This window comes from Drosophila arizonae, chromosome 2 (assembly GCF_054131065.1).
Source record: "Drosophila arizonae isolate 15081-1271.41 chromosome 2, UAZ_ARI_1.0, whole genome shotgun sequence".
NCBI classification, from domain to species: Eukaryota; Metazoa; Arthropoda; class Insecta; order Diptera; family Drosophilidae; genus Drosophila; species Drosophila arizonae.
In genome coordinates, this window is record NC_142922.1 from 1,975,753 (window position 1) to 1,990,307 (window position 14,555).

Below are 14,555 nucleotides of genomic sequence, written 5' to 3' on the forward strand. Positions count from 1 at the left end.
TGAGTGTGAGTGTGTTAAGTGTTGTGCGCGTACGTAAAAAGCGAAATTAGAACTGTAAATGGCATTAATATTGAAACTTTGTTGCCGCTGCCGCAAGCCACGTCCCGGCCGCAGGCCCTGGCCTCACGCTGTGCTTAGCTGCTGTCCTGCTGTTTGCACAACTTCAACTTTTGCAACACGATTCCATTTCCGTTACTCTGTAATAGTTTCAAGCGTTATAGCCAGCTCCTCCCTGCCCCTCAACAACATCTTTGACTCCAACTCGAACGGCGACTACTATGGCGCTCCATCAAAGCGTAATGAGCGTTTTCTCTGTGGCCACCGTAGCTGAGGTTTCATATTGTTGTTGCTGTCGTTGTTGTTGCGCCTTTTTGCATTTTATTGCATTTGGAGTTTGCCAGTTGGCAGTTTTTGTTGCAGCCACACTTTGTTTTGCCATTGTGCTGCGGCTAAAAACCATCAACAGGAAAAGGTCTTATGCGTGCTGACAAGTTAAGCACCGGCCTCAGCTACCGCAACAGCAAACGGCAAACAGCAGACGGCCAACAGCAGCAGCAACAATTAATTATTTGAATCCATTTCGGCTAAGGAACAAAAACAAAACAAATTGAAAATTAAACCGAAACCAATTCAATGCATTACAATGAACATATATCATATATATGTATGTATGTATACGTATATATGTATGCATAGAAATATTCATTAATAATTGAAAATTGCTTTTTGGGCTACAGCACGAAAGTTTTCTGAAATTAAGGGCTAAAGCATTTTTAGTGTGTGGACTTGACAAGAAAGTTATAAAAAAAAAAAACAAATTATTATAAAGTTAATATTCAGAAAAGCTCTGATAAGCCTCGAGGCTACTCAAATATTAAAAAACAAAAACAAATTTATATATAATATTATAGTTGAATCCAGAAAAGGTTTTTTTTTTTTAATTTTGAATATAGCTATCAAAAGAAAAATTTATTCTTTTAGCATTTACTGTAAATAAATCATTAATAAATGTTTAGTTGCAATTGTATATGGTTACATTAAAAAAAAAAAAAAAAATTTAAATAAAAATCATTTATAATAATTTTTTTACAATCTAATCCCTAATAAAAATAATAATTTTCAACTAACTTCTAAGTAAATCAGATTTGCTGCCTGTCTTATACATATACCCTTCTGAGACTCGCCTCAAGTCTAGAGTATTCATAATATATTACACACAGAGCCATCATCAAGCACTTGTCAAGTCTTTCAAGAGCAGCACTTTCCATTTATATTTGATAAAATTTGATGAGTGCGCAAATATTCAAATATGCCTCAGGAGTTGTGGGTGTGCATGTGAGTGTGTATTTGCGTGTGTGTGTGTGTGTATGTGCTCGTGTTTGTGTATGGAATCAAACGCAGTACAAGTTGATTAAAAGTCTTTGAGTAAACGTACGAGTATTTTATAAATTCATTACAAAAATAATAATTAAAGAAAACAACAACATCACGAAGAAATTTGCCTAAGCAAATGTCAAAGCCACAGCTGAGTTTTATCATTTTTGAGTGAAACTCTTGAAAACAAAAATTTATGAAGCAATTAGGGAAGACTTTTTAAGCAGCTACAATACGTCAAGCTTTATAAATATATTAAAGAAAATTAGGCCAGCAGGAACTTTGCTCGAGTTATGTAATTCTCATTGAGTTTTTTTCTTTTCACTGTTTTTGAATCAATTAAAAAAGAAAAAAAAAATGTAATTTAAATATTTAAATAAAAATAAATAAATAAATAAAAAATTATTGAAAAATTCTGCTAAAATTAAATGATGTCACTAAAACAATAAATCAAACAACCAATCCTGTAATCAGAAAAATGTATGTAGTCTGGTAGTTTAATTAGGGAATGAAATATAAATAAATACAAATAAATATAAATATAAATATATAAATAATACAGAAATTAAGAAAAAAAAAAAAAAGGAAATGATACAAATTACAAAAATTAAATATTAAAAAAATAAATAAATAAAATATAATATATAATATTATATATATATAATATTAAAAAAAAAGTTCAATTGATATGAATTCTACTTACTGGTAATTGATTATATTTCTATAAATACAACCAAGGGATATATACCAGCATTTCTCACGCTTTTCCCACACTACAGGGTATCCGAAGTATACTGCTCTATGAGCGCACTCAAACCGAACGTCAATGCTTTGTGTGTTTGTGTTGGCGGAATTACTTTTATGTTGCATGGCCGTAGGCGCGAGTGCCGACTAGTCTATAAACAAAGGCAGAGAGAGTGGGGCGGGGGGTGGCTGGGTGGTGAAACAGAAGGTTACAGGAGCTGAGGAGGTTACCAAAGCCTAGCCATAGCCTTGCACATATGTGAAAAGGGGCACAAAAAGGAAAAAATTCAAATAACATGGAAAAATGATAATGATGAAATGCTTCAATGTTTATTTAGACAAACTCTGGCGCGCACTCGAGAGCTTTGCATATGCGAATGTGTGTGAGTGTGTGCGTATGAGTATGTATGATTATGTGTGTGTGTGTGTGTGTGCGCGCTTTGAGTGTGTTAAGATGTGCTTATATTTCTTATTTGCCAAGACATAAGATTACTTTTGTAAAAGTGCGAAGCACCGCAATAAGTATTTAAAGGAATTTTCATATAATATGCAAATGAGCAGTGCCACAAAGAGTGAGAGAGAAAGACAGAGAGAGAGAGCGAGAGCGCTCGACAAGCTCATCATTTGGGCTCATTTTCATGTGATTTTCTTTCGAATTTTATGGGCGTTCGTCATAAAATAAAATGAAAATGTGCATAAATTTGGAATTTGAGCGAACGGCAACGGGCTTCACGGCGGATTCATTCATTGCCTTTTGTTAAGTGTAGCGTTTTAAAAATTCTATCAATTACATTTTTAACTTTATGGCCGACACATAAAAAGCGAGAAAAAGAATCGAAAGGGAAGAGAACTGAAACGAACCAACCAGCTGCCAACTGCCAGCTGCCAGTCGGTCTTAACATATTTTTCCAAAGATCCATAAAGTTCGCATTATGAACACGGCCCAAAGACGTCACGAGCTTTGATTTTAATTATTGCATTTGGGATCCTAAAGCCTGATCCACGCCAAAGCCTGCAATGGCTGAGAAATGTCTCTAATTAAACTGTCGTATGGGGGGCCCCACTTTATTAGCATAGACTCCGTGCACACAGGAAGGAGGGTGGAAAGGAGAATGAAAAACTCTGGAAGCATTGGATCTATAATTTTCCTTTATTTAGCTTGGGCGGCTTCCTCATCGCTTTTCTCTGTTTAATCTTCCCTTTAGCTTCCTTTTTATTATTACCCCAAATGCTTGTGGCCATAATACTCTGCTTGGCTGCCAGGAATGTTCTACGTATCGTCCATGTCTTGGCTCTTCTTCTTCTTGCTGGTCTTGTTGTTATTGTGATTGTCTTGTTTCCTCTTCTTTTAGTTTTTCTCTTTTTTCCACCACTTCTTCATTTTGGTTCGTTGGGGCAATGAAGTGCATGAGATATGCCAAAGGAAAATGCCAAGTTCCTTTGTTCTGTATGCTGGTTCTAATAAACGGTTGATATGACCACAACCACTTACTCAAACACCCACACACCACGCTCGTCTATGTATATTTATATACAAGATATACACTTGAAGAAAACTCTATAAAATTATAATCATATAGGTAAATACAAATAACATGCTAGTGAGAATAAAAATTATGTAGAATAAAAATGCACAATGAATAATGAACAATGAATAATGAACAATGAACAATGAATAATGAACAATGAACAATGAATAATGAACAATGAACAATGAACAATGAACAATGAACAATGAACAATGAACAATGAACAATGAACAATGAACAATGAACAATGAACAATGAACAATGAACAATGAACAATGAACAATGAACAATGAACAATGAACAATGAACAATGAACAATGAACAATGAACAATGAACAATGAACAATGAACAATGAACAATGAACAATGAACAATGAACAATGAACAATGAACAATGAACAATGAACAATGAACAATGAACAATGAACAATGAACAATGAACAATGAACAATACAATGAACAATGAACAATGAACAATGAACAATGAACAATGAACAATGAACAATGAACAATGAACAGTGAACAATGAACAATGAACAATGAACAATGAACAATGAACAATGAACAATGAACAATGAACAATGAACAATGAACAATGAACAATGAACAATGAACAATGAACAATGAACAATGAACAATGAACAATGAACAATGAACAATGAACAATGAACCATGAACAATGAACCATGAACAATGAACCATGAACAATGAACAATGAACAATAAATAAAATATGTATAATGAAGAACATAGATAATGCTCATATTAATGATCATTGTAATTAATAATAAGTGAATATTCTATAATTATAATGAAGCTTAATTCTGTTAACCTCCAAAGAATTGAATCAAACCACCTGTCTATACCTGCCTATTGAATTATATTCACAATTTCTTTCAGTGTAGATATCTACATATGTGGAGGCCATGACAGTCGCCTACATCAGTCCACACATACGTATAATGTATGCCAAGTTTATGGGTCCAAGTTTTTTATGTAGCATTTGGTATACAAACTTGGCCGACATGACCAGACGAGGACGACGATGTCGAGCGAAAACGTCGACGAGGACGAGGTCGAACAGCTCCCGGTCTTAACCTTAGTGAATGCCTGCATGTATGTATGAATGGATAGATGCTCCTACAAGTTGTCTACTCACACTCGGAGTGACCGCTGCTGCTTACGCTAAATCCTTGTTATGTACAAATAATCTCGCACACACGACCGCATTTAAATTGAAAAACGTACATGGCACATGCCAGCGGTGCGACCATTGCCATCGCATTTGAATGGGTCCGAAACCGAAACTGAAACGGAAGCCGAAACTGAAACCGAAACTGAAACCGTAAACCGAAAACAAAAACGTGTTTGGCCACACCCAATGGGCGAATGGCCAAATCTTGGGACAGATGCTCGTCAAGTGCTCATCCTTTGTGGGGCTGGTGCCTTGGATTAATGCATAGTTGCGGTCAACTGGCAGGCATCGCATGGTGTAGGGTTAATTATGCACATATGTATGTCCTGCATATGCAGACCGCAACATTTGAATGACAACTGTGTTAAGAATACTCACACACACACATAAACACGCACGCACACCCACACTCACACTCACTCCGGTCTACTCACCCGTATTGGCCACCTCACAGGGCAAAACTATTATATCTCCGGCTATGAATTTGAATGTCTCGGAACGTGATATGAACATCGGCTCGTGCTTGGCCATCAGACCCTGGGCGCTGGCTGCAAAAAGGGGTGAAAACAATTCAAATATTAAATATCATATATGTACGTATGTATGTATATAATCTTATATATGTGCATATTTTGGTATAAGATATCAACTAAATTACAGTAAATATTATTAGCCTAACGAACGCACGTCACACAGCAAAGACCATCATCATGTGTGTGTGTGTGTGTGGCTAATTGGTTTAGGCCATTTTGTAGAAAATTTGTCAAATGTCGCAAAGTTCATAAAGTGCATTTTATTATGCTCAGGCTAATGAAAGTTGTCAAATTGCTTTCAGACAGCTGACAGACGAGCAGCTGGATAGATAGCTCGCATATCCGTATGCACGTCGTGACACACACACACACACACACACACACACACACACACACACACACACACACACACACACACACACACACACACACACACACACACACACACACACACACACACACACACACGCATACAGCTTAAGAAATAATTTAGTGCTTTTGCTGTTGATTTGCCAATCAATTTTAAATGTCAATATGCATGTGCATGCGCATGTGTGCATGTGTGTTCGCATGTGTGAGTGCATGTGTGTGTGTGTCTGAAATACTTGAGCTTTGCAAAGTGTTAAAATGCACTTAAATATTAAAACTTTGTCATCGTGCTCTCTATCGGGATTTGCATTAATTCAATTGCTTAGTTTTATGAGATTAAATACGCACACACACAGATACATGCATACACACATAAAGTTCTGGCTACTTTCTTTCAGGATTCATAAAATATGCAAACTCTAAGGGCGCTTATTATTATTAGTTTCTGTGCGAGCATCTGAATAGTTTTGATATGGGGAGCGTGCATATATGTGTATACATATATACTACATACATGTATATAAACTCGTATATGTAGTATATAGTATAGTACCGCACTTTGTAAATATATGTACAGATATTCTATTATATTTGAAGCCTAGAAACGTTTTGAGAGACTGAAAAATGAAAAGTTGGGTGAGGGATAGAGATTAAAATTTTCAAATCACTCGTTGAATATAATATAGACCGCCTTGAGCCTATTCGGCGTATTATGCCCACTTCTGTCAAAGGATTTGGGGTTGCCAGATGGCCTGTAGCTAAGGCTTCGAGGAACTGTAAAGCATACCCAAGTAGAATTTTCAAGTAATCTCATAGGTAATCCAAATTAGCTTTACACACTATTGAGCGATGACTTAGAGACTTGTTTCTTCTTCTGGCTTGCACAAGGCTCCACTTCCAAACTTGTTCCATAGTAAAAAAAATCAGGCCAATCAGCTTAATCAACAAACAACTGTTGAGCAGCGCAAGCTTCCTCCCCTCAGTAGAGTCCTCTCTGTCCGTCTCTCTGTCACGCCTGCTCGCCTGCTCACCTGCGCTGTCCTTGCGATTTGTAATTAGGCCGCAATTACTAACAAAAATAAGGGGAGCTCTCCGCTAGCCGCTGGCCACTGGCGCGACAATTATGTGGCGCTTGCAACATTTGCGGCGTCAAATGTGAAACGGAAGCGGACATATCCGGTTACAGGCCCCACGCCGTAATCGATTACTTTAAGTGTGACAGTGCAAAAATAAAAAAAAGGGAATATAAAAAAGTCGCATGAAAAAGCGCAAAATAAATAAATAAAAAAAGTAAAAAAACGAACTGGTCGCGTTTCCGCACGCAAACAAATGCACAAATAAAAAAAAAAAAAAAAAAAGGGAAAAAAAGCCATCAACCATCGGACGGTGGCATCAGGTTCTCTAGCGGCAGACATCAGCAGCAGCCAGGGCAGGAGAACAATAATGCGTATAAACAAAATGCCGGACTTTGCTTGGCCCAGGCCAGGCCCGGCCCGGAGCAGCAGGAGCAGCAGGAGCAGAGGCAGCAACAAAAGCGCTGGCAAACAATTTAATACGTTTAAGCGAATGTGTCAACAGGCCAAGCTGGCTTGAGCCTGGGGCCACGAACCCAAGCATCAAGGACGACGAATGGCCAAGCACTTTTGACATCGGGACAGTGGGCGTGGAGCGTCTGGATGGAGCTGGCGCTGGAATTGATTCGATTACGCTGCGGGCACAATAATGAAGTGTCAAATGCTGTATTTATCTGCTGCGAAAACATTCGTGAATACTGTGAACACTCGCCTCTACACAGTGACCAAGTGCGTGTCCACACAAACAAGAGCATCAAGGAGGAGGAGGAGGAGTAGAGGAAGAAAGAAAGAAAAGAAGCAGGAAGACGTTAGCGAGAGACGGCAGAGGCGGGAGCGAGCAAATAGGTAAGCAAAAGTCGCCAAGGCTCAATGCTATTGGGCCCCTGACATGACTTGGCAGCACTTGGGCCCTCGATGCCATGTTTCCGGCATTTTATTTGATTTCGCCCAGCCGTGCCCCACTTGGCCACACTTGCCGCACTCGCCCCACCTTGATTTCTTTCTCTTGCCTATTTTTGTGTATGTTTTGTTTTCGTTCGCCTCGGCCCCCATCCCCGCCCTCCACTCCCACGAAGTAAATATAATTTCTTTTGTATCTGCAGCGGCTCGGTGCGGCTGTTGTCAGTTGTTGTCCTGCCGCTGCTGTGTATTCCGGCAATATTTTCACAAGGATAAAGGCGTTGGCAGCACGTGCCTGTGCCTGTGCCTGTGCCTGGTTCACTGCTGTCTGCCTGTCAATCGAATCCTTGATGCGGATAATAACGAAATAATGTCAGCAGTAGAAACTTATTTCTTATGGCGTTTTCCTTTTGAAGTTCGTCTTAGAAGGGTTTCCGGACAGCTAGTACCCACGTGCCGCCGTCTCCCCCTATCTATCGCTCTTTCTCTCTCTTTCTCACACGCCTTTTTGGGCAACACACTCGCCTGCTAATAACCCAAATGACTTTCTGTCACTTGGGCACTGATACACGACACGGATCTGCGCAGCAGCAGGGAAAAGGGTCCATCGTCAAGAGCCACTCGCTAATTGGACAGAGCCGCGCAAGGACTTTGGCCAGGGTCTTTCTATTCTTTTCGCATAATAGAGTCAGTTAGGCGAAAGGAGGCGGCACCCCAACTGGAATCTCTCCCTATATATATATATATATATTGATCTATTCAAAGTTGCTAGAGCAGGTATTAAGCTGAATTGTCTTGGTTTCTGGGAAAATTGTATTTAAAGTAAGTGGAGTAAGTTCAGGCAAATGAACCGTATTCCCATGCTCGATTGCTTTGAGCCTTGCAATATATAATTGGTATTTATAAATAAAATATATTCTATATATCCATGTATTTTATAGCCCTTAGGATCCCAAAAGATGCAAAAAATTTAATTCGTAATTTTTGGGTTCTTTGTTCACCCACTCAAAATACGTATATATAAATTCTTTATATGCTGAGCTGCTGCAGGTTGAGCGAGCAAGAGGGGAGTTATTCTTCTTTACAGATGGGAGAATATGTTAATATAACCCAATGAAAGTCTATTCTCTGTTGTTTCCGAGAGAAATACCAATAGAGTTTTTTATAAATTGTGAACAGCTCTACCTAAATTATGGTCATTCAATCGTTCGCTGACAGCTCTCTAAGTTGTCTATATTGACTATATAGAATACAGCTAGAGAACTATTGTAGGGCTAATAAATTGAGATTTTAGTTACTTGAATATTCTGTTCACTTTACCATTTCATTTAAAAGAATTCAGACTTTGTTTCCAAGCACTAGGAGTTTTTCAATTAAGGATAATAAGAGAGGGAGCTGGTCATGTCATTTTAGAATATATATATATACATAAATATCTCTATCTACATATAAATATGTATATATGTACATGTAAAAACAATTCACAGATTAAGTTGATTTTATAATTTCAAACTGTTTTGCACTCTGTAGAGCAACCTCAAGTCTGCATCTGTGTATATGTATGTGTGTGTGTGTGTGTGTGTGTGTGTGTGTGCGTGTCACACTGTGTGGAGCAACTATTCAATTTTAATTTTCAATTCGAGTGCCTGGCAGCAGCTCGGACTGGACCTGGGCAAGGTTTTTTTTGCGGTTTGATATTCAAAGTTTTTCCATTAAAGTTATTCGCAGAGAATAAGAAAAGTTTGCTTCACTTACACATGCACAAACACACACACACATACAGAGAGAGAAGGACACGAATACTAATACACACATTTGCAAATATTCAATTTGAGTAGAAAATTATCAAACAAGTTTTTGTTTTTTTATTTTATTTTTTTCGTTTTTACTCTCTGTTTTTCTGACCTTCGACTGGAATGGCAATTTGGATGGCAGCGGGGCTTTTTTTTGGCCACGAGTGAATTGTCGGTAAATTGAAACATTTTTAAGCACGCAAAGTACATAAAATATGAAAATGGTTGCAATTGCATTGCAGCTGCAACTTCGGCTCATCGCTGCCACCTGCCAGGGCCATAAATGGAGAAACGAGCAACGGGAAACGAAAACAACTACAGTGAAGCTCAGCTGGCTGAACGTTTGCCTCACAGCGCCATGCAAGTGAAGCTCATTTCATATTTTTTCTGTTTTTACTTTGAGGCGCTGCAAGGCAGCAGAAAAAATTTCATTAAACACCGCACAGAGTTGAGCACGGAAAAAAAGGGCAAAAAGGGGAGGAAAAAACAGGAATTGAGTATAAGAAGCGGAGCTAACTAAATGCATGGCAAACTTTAATGCACGCACATTTGCAAAAGACGCGCTCGGGGCGACCCAAAGTAACGGCCCGAAAAAGTATGCTACGAAAAAAGCAAATACAGAGCGAGCGTGAGAGAGAGAGAGAGAGAGAGAGAGAGACGGATAGAGAGGTAGAGGGAGGCGAGCTGGAGTCAGTGGGTAAACGAGAAAAATGCAGCTGTAAGTTTATCTCATGCCACTTGCAAAACCAACACGTAATTTCCTTTGAGTGGCCACTTATCTCGCTCTCTCTCTCCCGCCCTGCTCTCTCTCTCTCTCTCTCTCTTTCACATTCTTGACTAGTTGGCTGCATAAATCTCCCATAACTTGGCCAGTTGAAACTAAAGCAGGCAATGGCAGCGTGCTGAACGACAGCAAAATGAGCCACCAAATGCAGCGGAATCAAGGATTACCTATAGTCTACACTCTCTCTCTCTCTCTCTCTCTTTCTCTCTCTTGCCTTGCCTGGCCTGGCAAACTGCTTTTTCCGGCCAGCGAAATTGAGTGAAAGCCAAAAGTTGCCGGCTGCAAGTTTACGTGTGGCAGCTGCAGCACTAGCCGCAAAACCCGACAACTTTGCCACGCCCACACGCCCATTTCCGCCACATGCTAAAACAATCTTAAAAGTTAGCGGGAAAAACAATGTGATTGCTAGTGAAATATTCATGAGGTGTAGTAGTACTTCAGACTTGCAACGCGCAACGAGCTCAGCTTGCAACTTGCCAAGCCGTAGACAATGCCAATGCAACAACAACAACAACAGCAACTACTACAGTAATGGCCAACTCAAAGGTGTTTTCGGCTGCTAACTAAAGTCAGCTGAAACGTAGCGAGCAATGGGCCACGGACCAGAGCCAGCAGCAGTTGCAGCAGTTGTTGCCGCTGCTTCGCCTGCTGCTCCATGCCCATGCCAGCGAATCGCTAATTTTAACGCGCGACCAGCAACAACAACAGCAACAACAGCAACAACCATCCTAAATTGATAGTAAACTGAATTGTGTAGCAGGAGGCGCCACGCCCGCCCACATGTGGCCCATAAAATCTAAAGTTATGTCGAAAATTGTTGCCCAGCAGCTGTCGGAAATTTGTTTGCAAGCTGCGTTTTTGGCTGCGGCTTTTCCGCCGCTGCCCAGGCTTTCGAAAATGTGGAAAATGGCGAAAATCCGCACAAGTGAATAACCAAAGAAGAAAGAGAGAGAGTGAGAGGCAGAGGGAGAGAGAGAAAATCAACTATACAGTTTCAGGTTTTTCCTAGCCAAGTGCAGCGAATCGAAGTTCATGTTCGGGTCGACTAACTGACTAATTGATACGCAGTTTGATTGACTCTGTGACTGACAGACTGACGTTTGATAAATGCGCAGCAGGAGCCAAAGCAACTAAGAGCATGCATTTATTATTAACCGCTGGCTATTCTATTATCTTGAAAGTAAAATCCACAAATTACAAAAAAAAAAAAAGCAAAGTCGAAAGTTTTAAAATATTTGTCCAAAAAATGTTTGACAATTGTAGAACGTCGCTTGGCACATAAAGTTGGCTTGTTTAAGGGAAAACTGAGATTGTATTTATATTTGGTTTTATAAAACTTTTCTCACAGCTTTGCAGAGACGAGACAAGCCTGTTAAAGCATGAATATTTGACATAGCTAAATATTTCAGCATGGGCATTTGCCAATAGAAAAGATAAACACGAGCATATTTAGCCGGCGCATAATAAAAATAATAATAAATATAATATATAACTCTAAGTGATTAAAAATGTTATCGTTTAGCTTAACAGAGAGCAAAGGTCTTAAATCAGGAATAATATCAAATAAGAGTAGAGCTCCACTTATTATGTTTCATTTGTATTTGTTTTACCATAACGAAAAGTTATTCCGGTATCTCTCCTAAAACTAGTTTCAACTTGAGTAGTTCAGTGATATTTCAAGCTAAGAAACAAAAAGTTTTTAGGATATATGAACATTATATCTTTGTAGAGTAGAGTATCTAGCGTACAATTCACTTCCTTAAAAAATTCTCTTAAGCTTGTTCAAACCAGGGGAGCTCAACATAAAGGATAGCAGGATCCTAGGATAGCTTATTCCAATCAACGCCTTCTTTTATAAACAAAAACTCGTATTCATAGCCATGCCTAAATATATCTCGCCAATTCAATGTAATTCACCTCGGCTTTCCATTTCTTTGTTGGCCTGTCGGGAGCTTTCCTCAAATTTCAGCTAACTCTGTTCGTTAACCTTTCTATGTGGCTTTTTTTTTCATATATAGGTTCTCCTGCATAATTAATCAAAATTTCTATATTTATGCTTGAATTACAAAATAACAAATTCACATATTTGTAATTTAATATGCAAGCATATGTAAGTTTATTTATAAGCTGAACCCATTGAAAATGGGAATTTATTTTGTTCATTTCTTTTGTTTGTTGCGTGACTAGCGTTTAACATGTTACGCATACGCACTGATGAGCAGGCCAAACAAGCACACTTATGCACATGTGTGTGTGAAACGAGGAAATGTCCAAGCACACACTCGCACACATACACACACACACGGACATAGACGTATGCAATGTGTCACCTTTATGGCGACAGGAAAATGAAATCACGTTGTCCCTCACGTGACAAATGTAATGATAGATGTACGACTGTGCCAGTATGTGTGTGTGTGTGTGACTGTTAGTGTGCCTGTATGTATGTGTGTGTGTGCGTCATGTGTGGCAGCCTGCGCCTGGGCAACAAGCACGTTTCAGCTACGGCGTGGACGCCAAGCGACGACAACACGTAGCGAGATGCGCATTAAATTGTGAAAAATGGAATTTGGTGCAAATCAAAAGCGTATTACATACAGTCAGCCCCCAATAAGTGAGACGCAAGATTTCTTGCCCAAGTCGCTTTGTTGTTTTCGGCTAGAGACGTGCCAAACAAATCAATGGCAATGTGCCTGACCTGGCAGGAGTGGCCCTTAGCTGTCGCCATGTGAATTTCTGGTTTTTTTTTTTTTTTTGTATTTTCTTTTTGACAACTGTCCCAAGGCCATGCCCCCTGCTTCCCCTGTCCACTGAGGGCGCTGCCAGGGCACATGAATATCTTAGAGTAGCATATTTATTGACTTGTCGTCGCCCTTTGCTCTGCCCTTTGACCCGACTCATATGCCGCCAACAGAGCAACCACCCGCACCACCCGCACCGCACGGCCACCCACCCGGTCGTGCCAGTCGGGCCGTGTGGCCACACCGTTTGACTGCCTGCTCGTGCATTAGCCAAAGGTTATGCCGGCTGACTTTAGGCGCGCGATACTTATGAACGCGAACGCGACTTCCTGCCCCACCGGCGCACGCCCACCAACACATTTTTCACACTCAATTGCCTGGCAACCTTTTGGCACGGGATCACGCGCCACAGCGCCCGCCAAGCCGAAGCCGAAGCCAGCCGCCAGCCACCCCCCACCCGCCAGCTACTTAGCGTATGTGTTGCATACAACACCGCGCGGCAGCCGCTCGAGTGTGCCCTTTTTCCCTGCTATATCTGTATGTGTGTGTGTGTGTGCCTCAAGTGCTTTTAGGCAGCGTTTTTAGTTTCCTTTTTCGCCAGCCTTTTGTGCAGCGCCTTGTGTATAAATTGTACTTCTCTCTCCTTTTTCACTTTTTTGTGTTTGATTGTTGTTGCTGCTTTTTGGTGACATTTTTATACACTCGGGCATTCATGCTATATATGCGTATGTGTGTGTGTGTGCATATCAGATTAGCGCATATATCATATATAATGGCTACCAAATGACGGCAATGATTTCAATTTGGCGATAAAAGCAAAACAAACAGCGCACAAAGAAACAAGTTAACTCGTAGCGCAGGCCGAACAAAAGGCGAGCCTCAAGATTCTCTATAGCGCACTTTAACCGTTCCATCTTAACCTGCGATACTCTGTTCGGTAAGTGTAAGGGAAGTATATTGATCGGCAAGTGGCTAATGGAGATGCGTATAAACCGGAGCTGCCCTAACTAAAACCCTGAGTAGAGAGTGAGTCTAGAACATTTATAGCTAGACGAAAGAACTAGGAATTTAGAGGAGTCTGCGTGCTAGTAAAACTATAGATCAAAATTGTTGAGCAGGTTTCAGAGTAGAGTAGAGTGCAAAGCGGAATAAATGACAGATATGAATAGTAGTAGCAGCTCTAACTTTTTATACTCTAGGCAGATAGTGAAGAGAACTATACGATAAAACTTTTCCTACTACTTTTTATGTGCTCTATAGAACTAGAATATAGTGGAGCTTATGGAATTTGCACGTTTGCTTTTCCCTTTTGATACGTTGTTATTCAAAGTGAAATTATTATAATAATAATATAAAAATTTTCTCTATGCGGATAGGGCAGAGTGATAAAAGAGAAGGGCCTGAATCTGAATCAGAAAGCTGGATCTCTAATAAAACAAAGTCTTCTTTCTCTCTCTATCTTACACTCTCTCAATGTATGATTCTATCTCTTTCTCTGTCTCTGTCTCTCTCTCCCCTTTT

At 39.8% G+C, this 14,555-nt stretch overlaps 1 protein-coding gene across 2 annotated transcripts in view; it reads right to left on the minus strand.

The window, feature by feature from the left end:
- The window catches only part of LOC108608984 (lachesin), a 184,671-nt gene that overhangs the window by 41,936 nt on the left and 128,180 nt on the right, over window positions 1-14,555 (minus strand). For both annotated transcript variants that reach the window (XM_089461692.1, XM_089461695.1), the window contains one exon: window positions 5,276-5,389. In XM_089461692.1, coding sequence (XP_089317818.1) covers window positions 5,276-5,389 — 114 coding nt within the window. The remainder of the gene's footprint in view (window positions 1-5,275; window positions 5,390-14,555) is intronic.